Source organism: Pygocentrus nattereri, chromosome 19 (assembly GCF_015220715.1).
Source record: "Pygocentrus nattereri isolate fPygNat1 chromosome 19, fPygNat1.pri, whole genome shotgun sequence".
NCBI classification, from domain to species: Eukaryota; Metazoa; Chordata; class Actinopteri; order Characiformes; family Serrasalmidae; genus Pygocentrus; species Pygocentrus nattereri.
The window spans coordinates 30,629,081-30,646,468 of record NC_051229.1 but is presented as its reverse complement, the minus strand read 5'-3'; the positions used below and the strand labels follow the sequence as shown (position 1 = coordinate 30,646,468).

The 17,388-nt window shown below is 40.9% G+C and overlaps 1 protein-coding gene across 2 annotated transcripts; it reads left to right on the top strand.

Moving 5' to 3' along the window:
- Window positions 1-83: 83 nt before the first annotated feature.
- Window positions 84-13,085, top strand: tmem68 (transmembrane protein 68). 2 transcript variants are annotated; one of them, XM_017705972.2, is made up of 7 exons: window positions 84-165; window positions 3,188-3,585; window positions 6,893-7,060; window positions 7,486-7,679; window positions 9,323-9,383; window positions 9,530-9,669; window positions 12,107-13,084. In XM_017705972.2, exons 2-7 carry the CDS (start codon window positions 3,258-3,260, stop codon window positions 12,209-12,211), a joined length of 996 nt encoding a protein of 331 aa, XP_017561461.1. In that variant the 5' UTR covers window positions 84-165; window positions 3,188-3,257; the 3' UTR covers window positions 12,212-13,084. The 2 variants fall into 2 exon arrangements, with proteins under 2 accessions (XP_017561461.1, XP_017561462.1); XM_017705973.2 differs by having other exon boundaries at window positions 91-216; window positions 12,107-13,085.
- Window positions 13,086-17,388: the final 4,303 nt, after the last annotated feature.

Sequence of the window (17,388 nt, the reverse complement as noted above, 5' to 3'; positions counted from 1 at the left end):
TTCCCTAAAAGTGAAAAAAAACCTGATTTGAGGGCTTTTATTATGAATTTTCCAGCTCGCCTCCTACAGCGCGTTGTGTCATCCGTGAAGAAAGCCGGGCGAAGCAGGAAGGAAAACAGCGCAAAGCCCGAAGCGGTTGTGTGACTTTTATTGATGCAGCACCATGTAAGTTCAGCTATGAAGGAGAAGTAAGAGTCCGAGCGCGGTGTGTAAAGAGTAAGCGGATGATCTCCTGGCTTCTGTTTTACGTGTTGTTTGTTTTTTTTGTTGTTGATGAAACTGAAGCTGAAGCTGAAGCTGTTTGCTCGAATTTGACCGTTCCACCTTAAGTGGTGCAGCAGTTCCATTCTGGCGCCTGAGGTGTCAGACTGTAACTGTTGTAGCATTTAAGGTGGAACGGGGAAATTTGAGCAAGAGGCTGGAGAATAGGAAACCCAGTTTGTTTTTTTTGCAAGGTTGTGTAAAAGCACTGGAGGTGAAGGACTGACTGCCTGTCTGTGTGTCTGTCTGTGTGTCTGTCTGTCTGTGTGTGTTTGTCTGTCTTTCTGTCTGTGTGTCTGTCTGTGTGTCTGTCTGTGTGTTTGTCTGTTTGTTTGTCTGAGTGTTTGTCTGTCTGTCTGTCTGTGTCTCTGTCTGCCTGTGTGTGTGTCTGTGTTTGTCTGTCTGTCAGAGTGTCTGTCTGTCTCTGTGTGTGTTTGTCTGTCTGTCTGTCTGTGTCTCTGTCTGTCTGTGTGTGTGTCTGTGTTTGTCTGTCTGTCTGAGTGTCTGTGTGTGTGTGTGTGTGTGTGTGTGTGTGTGTTTGTCTGTCTGTCTGTGTGTGTGTGTGTCTGTGTCTGTCTGTCTGTCTGTGTGTCTGTCTGTCTGTCTGTCTGAGTGTCTGTCTGCCTGTGTGTGTGTGTGTGTGTGTGTGTTGGGTCACAGCCGGCTCCAAACCAGCTCTGCACAAATGAGCATTTGCCTTGTGATATCTGATAGAACCGAGTATCAAGCTTATATATCTGATAGTACAAAATATGGATGATATGTAACAGAACCAAATATCCAGTTTATTAGAGAATAAGGTCAAAGGGGTCTAACAAAGTATGCAGGGAAACAGGTGGACTACAGTCTGTAATTGCCACCCATGTGGGGTGAGTGGAGCTGGACAGTGAATGTAGACACGAGGAGGTGGTCAGTGTTATGGCCGATTAGTGTATTGTATCTAAAGTATATGGTATTTTGAAATGTATGCATAATTAAATCATTCAGATGCAAACAAAGTCATTCAAAGTGTTTTGTTGTAAAGCTTTACTGTAGAGAAACTCAGAGACTCCGATTTCTTTACAGTGGTGCTGATGGGAACCAGGCGTCACAACATCTACAGCACAAATATAGTCGATTTATTTACTTCCCAAAACCAGCAGTGAAACTATGTGTCTTCTGAGTGATTATATGTAATGCGGATGATTGTAAAATGGTGGTGAATCTGGGAAAAAAAAGTACGTTTAGTTTGGAGACTGCTTTGCCTTATAACACCCTACATGCATCAATCCACCATTAATGGATTTTAAAGTACACTGGAACCCAAGAACGGTCCTAGAACGATCATAGAACAATGGAATGTGTTGGACATCGGGCAGCACATTCAAAACCATTTGACATAATTTTCTGTCGAGGATCTGTCACCTTTTATTCTCCAGGTTATGTTTTGGTTTGTCCGTCTGAATTTATGTGACCACATTATTCAGTAACTGCATGAAATAAGTGTTAGTTTGTATTTTATTTATTTATTTATTTTTAAAGCTCCCCTCAAATTAACAGAACTTGTTTTATGATCACACATATCACTACATGCCTACAGTTTACTGCTGAAAGCCAAAAATCTCAGACGCTCTTTGTGTTATTTTATAAAAGTAACGTTTCCAGAGCAGATCACCGTCTGTTTATAGTTTATAGCCCAGATTTGGGGAAAAACGGGTCGACGTTCAGTAGAAAAAACACTGAGTTCAGCTTCTTTTATTATAAGGGTATAAAATGACATCACCATCTGTTTGACTGGAAAGAAGGCACTTACGGTGTCATACGACACCCACATTCTGAATGTGGCTTATGAAATATGAACGTTATGAAGAATATGATGAAATGTGTTTTGGAACCACTGGAGGTCTCAAGGAGTTGAAAAGGATAAACTGGTCAGACGTCTGGTTCCTATCACCACCTCTGTGAACAGTTCAGACTCAGTGAGTTTCTCTAGAATGGACCACTTCATGTCAATGAGCTCTGCATGACTTTGTTCACATTACAGACATACAGGCCCAGAGAAATTGTAAAAATCAGTGGAATTTTACGTTTCAGCTGAGGTGTGAAAATGAGCATTAGTCATGGTAATGCTGTGAAAAAGTCATAATAATCAAATTATATAAAAGGCCATAAAAACTGCAGTGTTTCGGTTGCCAAGCTGTTTGGTTTTAGTTTTTAAATTGTAATTTTAGTGTTGAATTGTACCGTTATGTGCAGACTTATTGTAAACAATATTGATCATTCATGAATTCATTCACAAAGTACCACATGTGAGCATTACAGACCCTTACCTTCCTCTGTGGTTATATATCTTCCACAATGGACTAGCATCTCATGTTCATATTTCATAAAGATAAATATATCCTGCACAGACGGCACCTGTAACACCTGTAATGGCCTGTTAAAATCCAGTGTTTCTCTGCGTTTGTTTAGTTGGAGACTGGGCCGTCAGCACCCTCCTTGTGGACAAGCTTGTCCACAATATAAACTTTCCATGTGACACTTTTGTCGCCTATAATTTAATTGCAAGGTTTTCTTTGGGAGACACGTTTAAATAACTATCGATAAGAATGAGTAAATATGAATTGCATGGATGAATAAAGGCAAAGGCATAAAAGAATGAAGATTTGCATGATCTTTGGCTTATTTTAAAATCTTTTTCATAGTACTCGATAGTATCCGCTAAATCGATTTGAATCTTTTGATCTGAGTCTTCTTAGAAAAGTTGCCAGCTCACCTTCACTTTCAATACATTTGCCAGTTCTTTTTCTTACTAAACTAATACAACTTTTCTACGACTTTATAGACCTAAATTGTTGATCCTTTAAAGTCAGTTCAAGGCGAAAGGTCATTGTGGTCTCTTTCTTCTTCTAAATGGATGTTTTTGTTGTTTCTTTTTTAACTCCAGGTCTGCCCGTAGGCAGGAGGTGCCATTGTTCAACCTGGCTTCCACTGGGAGAGGGACCTACTGAAGCAGCATGTCTAATGAGAGCGAGTCTTGCTGGTCAGGGAATGGATCTGTGGGCATCCTCAACTGTCTCCTCCTGGCCTGGGAGGACTGGGCCGGGATGGGAAATCTGGAAGACTACCTCAGCTTCCTAGAGTATCTGCTGTGGGTCTTCACCCCGCTGGCCATTGTCTTCATCCTGCCTTTCCTCATTGTCATCTTGATCTACTTGTCCATCCTGTTTCTCCATGTCTACAAGCGCAAGAACCAGCTGAGGGAAGCCTACTCCAACAACCTCTGGGATGGGGCGAGGAAAACGCTGGCCACTCTATGGGACGGCCATGGCGCCATTTGGCACGGTGGGTAATGCGTAGGGGGAGGAGTGGCTTGCTCCTATTAGAAAATGTTTATTTATGTTTGTTTATTTATATAATATGTGATATTATACAGTATTTATGATATGATGTTTCATGATAGGGCGGCACGGTGGCATGGTGGGTAGCGCTGTCGCCTCACAGTAAGGAGGGCCTGGGTTCGATTCCCCGGCCGGGCGGTCCTCTCTGTGTGGAGTTTGCATGTTCTCCCCGTGTCTGTGTGGGTTTCCTCCGGGTTCTCCGGTTTCCTCCCACAGTCCAAAGACATGCAGTCAGGCCAATTGGACATGCTAAATTGCCCCTAGGTGTGAGTGTGTGAGTGACTGTCTGTGTCTGTCTGTCTGCCCTGTGATGGACTGGCGACCTGTCCAGGGTGTATCCTGCCTTCCGCCCGAAGACTGCTGGGATAGGCTCCAGCACCCCCCCGCGACCCTGACGGAGAAGCGGCTTGGATAATGGATGGATGGATGGATGTTTCATGATATTTCTTTTTTTCATGACATCTGAAAAATTAGAACAGACAAAGGAGGCCCCCATTTTATCTATCAACAACTGTCAATCCAGTTACTTGTATTCAGTATTTCACACAATGTGCTGCACTAAATCCAATCAAACAGGACTAATTATGATTTTATTCAAACATACAGTTGGGTAGTGATTTTTAAACACACCCACAATATGCACAGAAAATCATATTGTGACCTTGTGATGTAATACGTCACAATAGCAATAAATATTTTTTATATTGCCCAGCTCTAAATTCAGTTATTAAGATTAGGTCTTTCAGATTTGTATGATATGAAACACTCAGATGCCTGAAGAGTTGAATGCCCCCAAGTGGTCTCCCATTGAAAGCTATTATATGAGATGTTTTTTATATACACTGCATTGATTCCTGTTCATGTTGAGAGAAGATTTTGGCCAGAAACATAGTTTATAAAATCCTTTCATGGTGGAGAGCTGCATGCAGGACACTATAAGGCAAACTAAAATTTATTGGGGTTTGCCGGTCAGAGTAGAGCCGCTACTCCTCCGCAGTGAGAGGAGCCAGCTGAGGTGGTTCGGACATCTGATCCAGATGCCCCCTGGACGGCCTCCCGGGGGGGGTGTACCAGGCAAGACCCCGGGGTCGTCCTAGGACCCGCTGGAGGGATTATATCTCCAAGTTGGCCTGGGAGCGGCTTGTGTTCCCTGGGAATGAGCTGGAGGACATTGCGGGAAATATGGTCATCTGGGATTCTCTGCTCTCCCAGCTGCTACTGCGACCCGATCTGGACTAATTATATATAAACACTCAGAAGACACATGTAGATTTATTGGTGGTTTTGGATAGTAAATAAAAAGGCTATATGTATTTCGTGAACATGCTCCAGTGTTAAACTTACAAGACATTATTTCAGCCTGGGCTGCTTTTTGATTAAGGCTTAATACAGGGCGGCCCGTAAGGGTTGAGTTTCATTTAAGCAGTAGAACTCAGAGGGAGTGTGGTCTCGCGAAATAACGTCACGGCTGTGATTTGGTGGCCGTAGATCATCACAGCTGTGATGTTATAGTGATAACTCACTCCTCGAGTGTCTCTACTGCTTTAATACAACAGTTAAATAAATACAGTAAGAAATGAATAAACTGGCCGTGAACGCGGCGTTTAATATGTTTTAATGTTCAGTTCCTTCCTCCTAATTATAGCTCCTTAACGAGCAGCTTGTAGCTACGTCAGAGTAACGAGCTCCACCCACTCGCTGCTCAGCCGGCAGTTCGTTCTCCAGCTCCTTACACTAAATTCCCAAACTGTCGTCACCACTGAGCAGCTTATGTTTTTTATTGGGTCAGTTTTATGGCTCATGTTTCGCGAATGGTGTTGGGTTCATTTCTGGCTGATTCCAGGTTGTTCAGCTGTTCTTCTGTCACAGCTGCCGACTGAAAAGCTGCTCAGTGGTGACGACAGTTTGGGAATTTAGCGCCGTCTCATCTTCAGAGTCGGACCAAATCGGCTGTCGGTCAGATGTGATCTTAACAGTGTCCGTTTTCTGTTTGTGGCCAAGTAAGAAGTAAAAACGTTCAAATGTCTTGAGCGTCTCCTACAGCTGTCAGAGTCGTTGCTTAGCAACAGTATCTCAGTGGAGTGATACAGTGTTTGTGAAAAACCTGTGATGTTATGGTGAAATATCAGCACAGTTAGATTATACTGTTGTATAATTACACATAGTGTCTTAAAGGTAACAAAAACAGCCTAAGCAAAGGTTGGAAAATCGTCATGTCAGAATTATTTATGACATACTTAAACTCGGACCCACCCTTACATAAAGATACACAAATGTTGTAGAAGCACCTCGATTTTCCAGTTTTTTTTTTAGATTGTTTTCACGGTGTCATTTTTGAAAGATCTCTCTTATTTTTACGTCCGTTCACGTTTTTGTGTTTAAAAGTGAGTGAGGCTTGATTTATACATATATTGTCCATACAGACTGCATCTATTCAGTCATAGACATCGCTTCTCCTGCTTTTCCCTTTTTCCATATCTTAAACAAATACTAATGCTCAAACCTTGTCCTCTGCTCATTTTGCTCTGTTATTGTTTGCTCTCCGGTGTCGACCGGAGGAGGATGGGTTCCCCTTTTGAGTCTTGGTTCCTCTCTGGGTTTCTGCCTCTTGCTTTTAGGGAGTGTTTCCTTGCCACTGTCTCCATTGGCGATGCTCATGGGGGCTCGGACCCAGATTTTTCTATAAAGCTGCTTTGTGACAGCACCTGTTGTAAGAGCTAGATAAATAAACCTTGACTTGACTTCACTCAGTTGACACGTGAAAAGTTAACACATCCTGAACTTAAATGTGGTACATTTCTTCAAATCTAAGAGCACAATTTCTATTTATTTTATAGTTTAGTTTATCATATTGAGGGGAAAAAAACATAAAATATAAATGTGCCAATACTTACATAATTACAATAATTACACATTTTGAGTCCCTTTTTATTCCAATATATTAAATTCTTGTATGTTAAAATGTTAAAAAATAACTGCAAAGCATGTTCTGTGTAGACCTCACGCTTGCTGGATAAAGCCTTATCAATATTTGGGTATGTTTATGTCAGTTGTCATGAAAGGCTTCTGTAGTTGTCAGTAAAATAAAGGAAATTAATGGAAAATGTAACTGCCGAGGATGTAGCATAATCTTTATTGTTTTATGAGGCTTGTAGTTGCTCGTTTGTTTGTTTGTTTGTTTTGGTTTTGAGAATAGTAATTTCCCAGTTCCGGATTTGGAAAATAATAGAGAGCTGATGTTTTTGGAACAGGTTACGAAATCCATGGCTTAGATAAAATTCCAGATGAAGGCCCGGCCCTCATTGTCTACTACCATGGAGCAATCCCTATCGACTACTACTACTTCCTTGCGAGGGTCATCATTCAGAAAGGCCGCACGTGTCACTCGGTTGCTGACCACTTCTTGTTCAAGGTCCCAGGTAAACAGTCAGGCTCTGTCTGGAGTGTAGAAACAGTCATAAGCTCCTGTAATAATACCCTTAATAATTCATTATGGCTCAATTCTAAGTCTTGTTTCTGTTTCAGCTTGGAGTAGCAATGCTGTAGAGTAGTCTGCATGTTTATAGTCCTTTACAGCAAACCTAAAGGAATGCTCTAGATTTTTTCAGCATTACTGAAAAATATTTCAGCACCTGCCCATTGACTTCTATTATAAGTATTATTCCACTTTGCAGGTCTTCTGTTCTTTAGTACGTGCAGGAAAATATGTCAGAGTTATTTCCTGTGGCCATTGGCCTTGTACTACACATGCAGCAGATCAGGTTGAAAATCTAGCAGTGACCAGTTAGCATGACCTCTTGTAAATATTGACTGACCCACCTCCCCTTTCCTTGTGTTTTGGCAGGTATTAAGCTGCTTTTGGAGGTCTTTAGTGTAATCCATGGGCCACAGGAGGAGTGTGTGAAGGCCCTGCGCAGCGGCCACCTGCTGGGCATCGCTCCAGGAGGGGTCCGGGAGGCCCTTTTCAGTGATGAGATATACCCCTTGGTCTGGGGGAAACGCAAGGGTTTTGCACAAGTGGCCATTGATTCCAAAGTGGTATGTTGTCATAGTCCTGTTGAATGATGTATTTACATTTATTAGCAATAATAAGCAAATGCAAAAGAGTTTGGTGTCCAGAGTTTAATCCTTTAGGTTTACGTCAGAGCTGCAAGGCTAATAGCAAGTCGCTAACAACTAATGCAAGTTCCTACTTAACCAGTTAGCACTGGCTAATTTGAGAGACATTGTTGTCTAACATACATTCAGTGTTGCTGCGATCACTGTTTTCAGCTAAACAGACAAACTTTGTTCTTTTTTTTTGTTCCATGTTAGTGGGTGTGGTATTAAGATTAAGAGACCCTTATTAGTCCCACAACGGGGAAATTTCACCTCCGTGAAGTGAAACACCACATACACTCTAGTGAGCACACACACACACTAGGGGGCAGTGAGCACACTTGCTCGAAGCGCTGGGCAGCCCAATCCGCAGCGGAGCAGTTGGGGTTTAGGTGTCTTGCTCAAGGACACCTCAGTCATGGACTGTCGGCTCTGGGGATCAAACCGATGACCTTCCGGTCACGAGGCAGGTTCCCTAATCCTCCAGCCCATGTCTGTCCCCTATATAAGCTCCCTGTATAAGCTTCTATTACTTGTTAGCTACGGTCCTGTGCAAAAGTCAGAGACCACCTTTCATTCATTTAATTTCCAGAATTTCCAGGCAAAATGGCCTGGAAAAAAGTATGAGATACTCATTATTCATCGTCCGAGGAAAAGTAGAAAACATACATTAAAATTTTCATTTCATATTCATCTTCATTGTGCAAGTGGATTAGCTGCACCCCCCCCCCCAAAAAAAAAACAAACACTTAAAAAAAGATGGTTCTTCAAGGGTTGTTTACGAAGGACAATGGTTCTGTACAGAACTATGAGCACTCAAAGAACCCTTTTGCGTGATTAAAGGTTCTTTGCATCAAGAAAGTGTCCAATAGATTGATAGAGAATGTGCTGTAGATGGTTCTTCAAGGGTTCTTTAGTAAAGAAAATGGTTTTATGTAGAACCATGTACACTCAAAGAACCCTTTGCATGATTAAAGTGTTCTTTGCCTGGTGAAACGGTTCCTCTGAATGCGCTGTAGATGATTCTATATAGACGCTTTTTGAAAAGGGCTCTATATACCACCAAAAAGGGTTCCTCTGTTGCTACAAGCTTGACATCATAACAACAGAAGAACCCAGAAAAGGTTCTGTATAGAACAATCTACAACGCATTCTCTATCAATCTGAAGAACCATTTAATGATGCGTAGAATTCTTAAATCATGCAAAGAGTTCTTTTAGTGTACATGGTTCTCTATAGGACTCTGCAGCTGTCCCAGAACATGCACACTTCACTCTGTACTGTTGTTTGGTTTTGGCATCTTTATCTGCTGATCTGTGTCCTTGCGCAATCCAAAATAAAGACTGATCCAGCCAGTTGCAAAGAATTTGACCTGCCTGTACGAGCGCCAGACTCAAACAAAGCACATCAAAATAATCTTGTGAGTTTTAGGAAGGTTATCTGAGGCTTTCTGCCCAAAGTGACTTACGTCAACCAACTGCTGGGACAGCTAGGAGTGAACACACGCGCGCTAAAGCAGATACTGGGTTTACAGCATGTCGGATCATTGTAGTTCAGGACCATGTCTTTCTTTTTCTCCACAGCCAATTATTCCCATGTTTACTCAAAACGTCCGGGAAGGATTTCGCTCTCTGGGAACATTAAGTAAGTCCTGCACCCAAGCAGTTTTTTTTTTTCATCTCCTAAGTAGATCTATGAAGAAATCCACTATTATGAGTTTAGCAAGAACAGCATTATTGATTAATTGTGTAATTTCACTCTCTGGCAACCCGTTTGCTTCCCTCCACCAGAATTTTTCAGATGGGTGTACGAAAGGTTCCGGCTGCCCATAGCGCCTGTGTACGGAGGATTTCCTGTCAAATTCCGCACTTACTTAGGCGACCCCATTCCGTACGACCCTAAACTGACTGCAGCTGAGTTAGCAGAAAAGGTACGAGTCCATAAGCAGCTGTTTCCTTTCCTTTCTCCTCTTCTCCAGTAAATGATTTTGTTGGGTCTGTAAAGCTCAATTCGGACAGGATTAAATTGGCATGGGGTCCTGGAGGTAATTTCCCATTTTACAGGTGGGTCCCACTGAGTGATTTGACTTCTATGCAAATTTTGGTCCCAGTTTATATTGTCTTTAATAACTGTGTAGGTACATGTTAACAACATATGCAACAACAATGTAACAACTAATGAGTTAGTCACTCCTACCGATGGATTGCAGAAGTTCACCTTATGTAATTATATGTGTATAAACTTCAGTTTTGCCTCATTTAATTGCACAAGTGTATCTTAATAGTTGTAACAGGATATTTCTCCCATGTAACATGAATGAAATTACATTTGTAGTGTAATAACAAACTAAGACGTTTCTTACACTGTATCTGCCAGCTTTCCTAACATTTCACCAGCATTTATGTTGCTAAATGCTGTGACACTGTAACCAGTTTCAGCTTTAAACCAGTCTGTAATGAGACAGAACAGCAGATGTCCCCTTATCTTAAAATGTAACTTTTATGACATTAATTAAATGTGTTGCGTTAAAACCCAAAGCAGTATCTATATCACCACTCTGTTATTACACAGTACGTACATAACAACTACACAGGAACTGTCCGCTTATTTTAAAGTGTAACTTTAACACTGCGCTACAGGAAAGTTCCTGAGTGGAAGATTTGTGTAATTGTGTAATTACATGGGCAAAACTGAAGTTGATCCACATGTGTAATTAAACCAGCTGTATATCTGTAATCCATCTGTAACACTGCCTAAATAATCAGTAGTTACATTGTTATTACATATGGTATACCTGTGTAATTACACAGTTTTCCCTCCATCTTCCACTGCAGAAATTATGGACTGAGTTAGGTACAATTTTTCACCAAACTCAGTGGTGGTCTTCACTTTAGCCCTGTCCTGTTCGTCATTTCCCAAACAGATTCAAAAGTGAAGGTTTTTGACCACTGCTGGTCATCTTATTCAGTCTCCTACACACTTTGAAATGACGGTCCCTCAAGAGTATTTTAGTAGAGTAGTTTAGTATATAGTTTCTATATAGAGCCATGACCAACCTTTGCATGATTTAAGGGTTCTATATCGTACTAAAATGGGTTCTTCTATTGTTACGATTGTCAGGGTTGCATTGAATGTATATCCACTTATTCAGCCTATAGCAGATTAGCTCCGCCCAGTCACACTGAAGTTAAAGGTAACACTTTACTGTGGGGTGCTGTTTATAAGGCTGTATGACACCTACATAAGTTTGTCATGACAACTGACATAACCCTACATAAATGTTTATAAATGCTTATTCCAATAAGCGTCATTCGTTATAAATGTTTTATAAACTTGCCAGTTTTGATCACAGTTAGCTAAAGTAGCCTTTAAGACAGATGCTGCCTGTTGGGTTAAGCGTTTATAAGCATTTATGTAGAGTTGTGTCAGTTGTCAAGATGAGTTTATGCAAATGTCGTGTTGCCTTATGAACAGCAGCCTACAGTAAAGTGTGAATGTTATAAAGAGTGTTTTGGTCCAGACTCCTTCTTGAATGAGACACAATACAGGGCAGCCAATTAGAAAAGAGCACAGAGCTCATTTGCATGTCGCCCTTAAAAGCACGATAAAAAAAACAACTTGTTTAGAGACAAAGAGGTTGGAAAATGGTAATGAAAAAATGATTGTGACAGAAAAAAAGAAAAATATAGAATATGGTCTGAGGTCCAGGTCCAGGTCCAGGTCCTGGAGTGGTCCTTTCCACTGAAGGACGAGAAAGCAGGGGGCTTATAATTTGTGTGGCAACAGACAGACTAGAATTAATAACTGTTTACCTACAAAGTGCACCTATGTGATAAGGGTTAGAGGTAATGTGTATAAGCATTGTATGGCGTTTCCATTATTTTGGACACCTTTGTACTTCTAGCAGACCCATGCAAATGTTCAAGCTGTAATACTAGATATCGCTGCTGTCGGGACAAAACCTCGTATCTCCATTTTTGTCATTTTTCCTGTTTTTGACATAATCTGAAAATGCCTTTTGCTCTTCACATTGTGTGTAAATTTTAGGATAAACGGACCAAAAGAAACAGCCCAAAATGACATGAAAAGACGTCTGGTTCCATTGACTTGCATTAAAAGTAAAGTAGGTTTTTTCCTTCTCCTGTAAAGTTACCATTTTGGAGATATAGGGTTTTGATCTGACAGCAGCAATATATTAAAGTTGATATCAGTTACCGATAAAGTATTTTGCCCACCAGATGAGGATGAAGTTGTGTCCGTTGTAAATTATCATGCTGACCGCTGCCTGTGGAGGCTTCATGAAATATTCAGGCGACTACAGCGCAGACCTTCATTGAAGCTCTCCTCTAATCCGGTCTTTCATTCAGGTGCAGGCAGCAGTTCAAGCACTTATCGACAGACACCAAAAGATTCCTGGCAACATCCTGCGGGCTCTGCTGGAACGTTTCCACACCAGGCCCAAAACGGAATAGCGTGCACTTTTCGGGTTCTTATCCAGCGATTCGGCGCCAGGCTCAGAGGAACAGCACAGCGCTTTCTCTCAGGCTAAAAACACCACTTATAACTTTTATTCCCAGCATAATTTAACAGAGAACTGGAAGTATTATTGAACTAATGTATCATTGGTGTATGATATTTTGATGTTACTGATACTGAGATATTGACATCTGTGTGGCATGAGCACGTAATTATCAGCAAATGTCGCAAAAAATGACGTCTAATAACGGTGTGTCTGTATTGTGTCTGGTTTCTAGTCTCGTGTGCATGTGAAGTATAAGGATGTGTGGTTTCACCTCTTGTGTGATTTTCGTGTGTTTTGTTTCGTGTTTTGTTTTCTTTCTTTCTTTCTTTCTTAATCCGTGACTTATTTGCACACTTTAATCTGTTTTAAGGACCACTGCCAAAAACAACTGGGTTTCAAGAGGCCTTTTGGTTCCTTTATGTCCAAAAAGCAGGAAAAGCTTTTTTTAGAGCTGGCGAACTGTTCAGCGTGGGAGACAGAAAAATAACATCTTTTATAAAAATGCGCAATAATTGCAGGTTGAGGTGGTTCGCATCAGATTCTTGTTCTTCTTAAAGCGATAGTTACGCCAAAACTCATAACTCATAATACATAATTCTCTTATCCCAAATGTAGGAGAATGACTGAGGCATGTTTGCTTCTTTAGTTTTACACTTGAGCTATGAGGCTAATGAGCACCAGTTAGTAGTGGGCAAACTGCGTGCGTTGTTTTGCTGTTGTTGGATCAAAACCTCGTATTTCCAGAATGGTGACTTTACAGGAGAAGGAAAAACCTTCATAACTTTTAGTGTAAGTCAATGGAACCAGAATTTTTTTCAAGTCATTTTGGGCTGTTTCTCTTGGACCATTCATCATGAAATTTACACACAATGTGACAGACAGTAGGTATTTTCAAATCATGTGAAAAACTGAAAAATGTCAGAAATGGAAAAAATGGTTTTGTTCAGACAGCAGCGATTTGTTTTAAACTGTTATTTATAAAATGGACAGGAGGTCATCACACAGCAAAAACAGCAGCCTGAATTTTGGCAATTTTGCATAGGTAACATTACTTAATAACCCCTAATACTTTAAGAATTCCACTTTACACAATGCTAACTGCCTGGTGGCTAGAAGTTTTATCGCTGTTGTCGGAACAAAACCTTATATCTCCATTTCTGTCGATTTTTCAGTTTTTGACATAATATGAAATTGCATGTTGGCCTTTATATTGTGTGTACATTTCATGAAGGATGGACCAAAATAAATGGGCAAAAATGAATTGGAAAGACGTCTGGTTCCATTGACTTACACTGATGGTAATGTATGTTTTTTCCTTCTCCTGTAAAGTTACCATTTTGGAGTTTTGTTCCAACAGCAGCGTTGGTTCCAATCGCCGCTATGGAGTCCAGTGTTAAACTAAAATGCCCCAAATCTGATGCATTTTGCCAAATGGACAGTTTTCCTCTGAATCTCTGGATTCCTAGACTGTTTATAAGCCTAAACATGATGATTGCTATATGGAAACTCACTGAATTAACATCATAAGCTTGGCAACCTCACCAAAATACGAGCAACCTTTGTTTGGCTTTTGCAGTTTTAAGCTACAATTTGAGTAGCTTGTGTTGATATGTGTCGAAGTTTTATAGTAGATTTACTTTCATGCGTCTTTTAAGTGCACAGGAGCTTTAGCTTACCCGTAGCATATATGTGGCGTTATTTTTCCAGTTCCAGGAACACTTGTGGGGAAGAACCTGTCAGTTTTGAGGCATTTTAGCTGACCTTAGACTCAATTGACATTCAAGCATTCATTTCTTTCATAAACCAGCGTAGACCTAACATGGGCATGACGCACCACATCAGAGGTCACAACTGAAGAAGCAAACTTATCTCGCCTGATCAACTACACTATACGTTCAACTGCTTACAGACTCCTGCTAACATTTTCTTCTGAAATCAAAGACATTTAATAAGGAGTTCGTCCTGTTTTACCTGCAATGATAGGCCTCTTCTGGGAAGGCTTTACACTAGATATTAGAACATTGCTGTGAGAAGTTGATTGTATTTGGCCATAAGAGCATTAGAGAGGTCAGGAACTGGTATTGGATAATTAATTCTGGATCACAATCTCTGCTCCAACATGGGCATAGCTCCATCACTCCTGACGATGCAGTTCCATTACTCTACATTCCTGATGCTAAACCTTTGCATTGTGCGTGGTCACCTTAGGCTCATGTGTGGCCAATCCAGAGTGTCCCGTTCTGTTGGAAATGCTTTCCTAGAGAGATAGAAGCTTTGTCGGCACAATCGAACACCTGCGTCAGCAATAGCTTCTTCTTAGAAGGGGTGTCTGGATATTTTTTGACATTTTGAACAAAAATTATGTGAAATGTAAATGATATTTTTGGCCTGAACTATCGCTTTCATCTTACAAGCATACTGTGATTTTCATGGGAGCCAGTAAGTATATGTAATTAATGACTGTTAAAAGTGAGATTCGGCAGTTGTCGATTGGTGCTGAGCACATCAAGGTTCCAGCTGGGCCTTGGGTAGTGTTTTCTTCTAGAGGTTTGAATGCGGTCAGCATCGGACTGCAGTTTAAAAAGGTACTGGTTCGCTAAGCTCTAAAAACCTGCTCTCCGATTGGGCAGCATAACGATGCAGTACGTTAACTGTTACATCAATGAGGTAAATTATGCAGGGGTCGAATCACATCTGTCTTTACAGATTCAGCATTTCTATACATTCCTGGAATCTGCTCGCTTGGTGTTTTGACCAGCGAAGAAGTCTAAGATTCAGATATGTCAACGTTTAAAATCAATGGTTGTAAAATGTGATTTTATAGATAAAAAAAAAAAAAAGATTTTATTATTTAAAATAAGTGTATATTCTCATTGTTGAAATATTTGGCACAAATCGAACCCATTTGGACTTGTTGTCATTGATTTGTTTGTGTTTCCTGAATCTTCCATCCATTAAAGGACTGCATCGTTCAGTAGTGCTGATGCTTCTGACAGTGGATGAAAGCTTGTAGGGGCCAGTTAAGCTTGTGCTAACTGCGGCCCTTTTACTGCCATTCACTGTTGGCTTTAGCATTTCTGAATGAGTTATTTCTCTGTGCATATCAGCAGTACAAGCATTGGTGTGATTCTCTGTGGATCTGTCTGGTATTGATGAACAACCTCTGTGCATTAATTGTAAATCGGAAAAAAAAGACATGACACTGAAAATTAAAACAGTTATTTTTTGATAACGTTTGGGTTGATTGTTTCTTCCTTTGTCGTACAGAGTGCGCTGCTCTGCCTTTTTTAAGCCACGACCACCAATTAGGGAATAAAAAGCTTTAAAGCAGTGGAAGACTGAACTCCTCCAGGCGTGTTAGTGTTTCACAAGGCCTAATTGTAAGCGTGTGGCGCAAACTTCATTTTTAATGCTGGGGCCTGAAGCAGTGATGCTTGCACTGACGTTAAAGAGCTTTTTTTGAAATGTAATATTCCGAAATTTCCTTAAAGACCCTCTGCACTCGGAAACCTGTTTCTTAAATGGTACCTCTGCTTGGGTGGCTTATTATGATTATACAGGGCGATTCACTTGAAAGAGGCCCCGAATATTCTGCACTATGTCTCTCTAGGACGAAGCAATCTGAATGAAACAAAGTGCAACGTGCTCCTCAGTATATGGAGCTTCGACTGAGCCTGGATGCCCCTGCGTCGGAGGGATGAGGTGGGTGCTGGACCGCCGTTGCCATGTTTAACCTCTCTAATGTTTGCCGAGACGTTTAGGAACATGGAGCGCCGTGCCAAAATGTGTCTGGCAGAAAATGCAGATCACTTCCAGCATCGCATGCAATGCAGTGGATTACACATCAAGGTATGTAGCGCATTCTTTTGGTTCAGGTTGCTTCGTCCTAATGGGAGTTACAAGAGATTAATCAGGCCTCTTTTGAATGAATCTCCCTGTGTCAATCAAACATGTTACCATAGTGTGAAGTTCACTGTTTTTCCATTGAAAACAGACACGTCCACGTCCTGTTCATTTCAGTGGAGGCCACATAGTGCCTGATGGTCGTGATGAATAAGTTGAGCAGATTACTTCATGCAAATGAATCTGGCCACCACATTACGTTGCCCTTTTCACAAGAAATGGAAGTATGTAAATGCCAGGTAAAACGAATTCCACTAGTGCCTTATGCACTATAATTAACCTTGGAAATACTGTTCATATCACTTTAACTTATCATGGAAAGGTGCCACTTCGTTTTTGTTACAGTTGCTAAAATTGAAATGAAAGAATGTCCAAAATTATTGGAGAACATCAAACACACAACATTGTGAGCGTCCAAGCTGAATAAGGAACACATCATGTCAGCTAATGTCTACTGAATGATAAACATGGACATGATAGACATGTGAAAATAGCTATAACCAGAAAGATAAAGTAGCCACGTTTGCTGGAGGTGTTATAACAGCTTAATAACTATAAAAAGGGGCACTGACCACATTGCCATAACAGCACTATAGAGGTTTTTCATAACCATCGACTCGCCCGCAGAGCATTTGCTCTCTCAAATGCCAACAATTTAGGTTATTCCATGCAATTCCAGCAATTCCATGCTGGTCAAAGCTGGGCTTGTGCTGGTCCAGTGCTGGTTTAGCTGGTCACCCAGCGTGTTCATACAGCCAGCATGCCAAATACAGCATATTGCTGCTGTTGGAGGAAAACATTGTATCTCCAAAATAGTAACTTTACAGGAGAAGGAAAAAACATACTTCACTTTCAATGTAAGTCAATGGAACCAGAATCTTTCCCATGTCATTTTGGGTCATTTCTTTTAGGCCATTCATCATAAAATTTGCAAACAATGTAAAGAGTAACAGATACTTTCAAATTATGTCAAAAACTGAAAAATGCCAAAAAATGGAGAGACAAGGTTTTCTAACGATATACTGGTTTTGCTGGTGACCATTGCTTGTCTATGTTGTTTTTTCTAGCAGGGAAGCTGTACAAGTTCAGCCATCAGTGTTGCTGTTGCTGTTTCAGCAGAGGCAGCGTAATCAGTCCTTCCCGCTGAAAAAACAGAAATGTGAAAAGGTTTTACTTTCAATGGAGAATCTCCATCCAAAACGCAGGTTAGGAAACCAGTCCCTA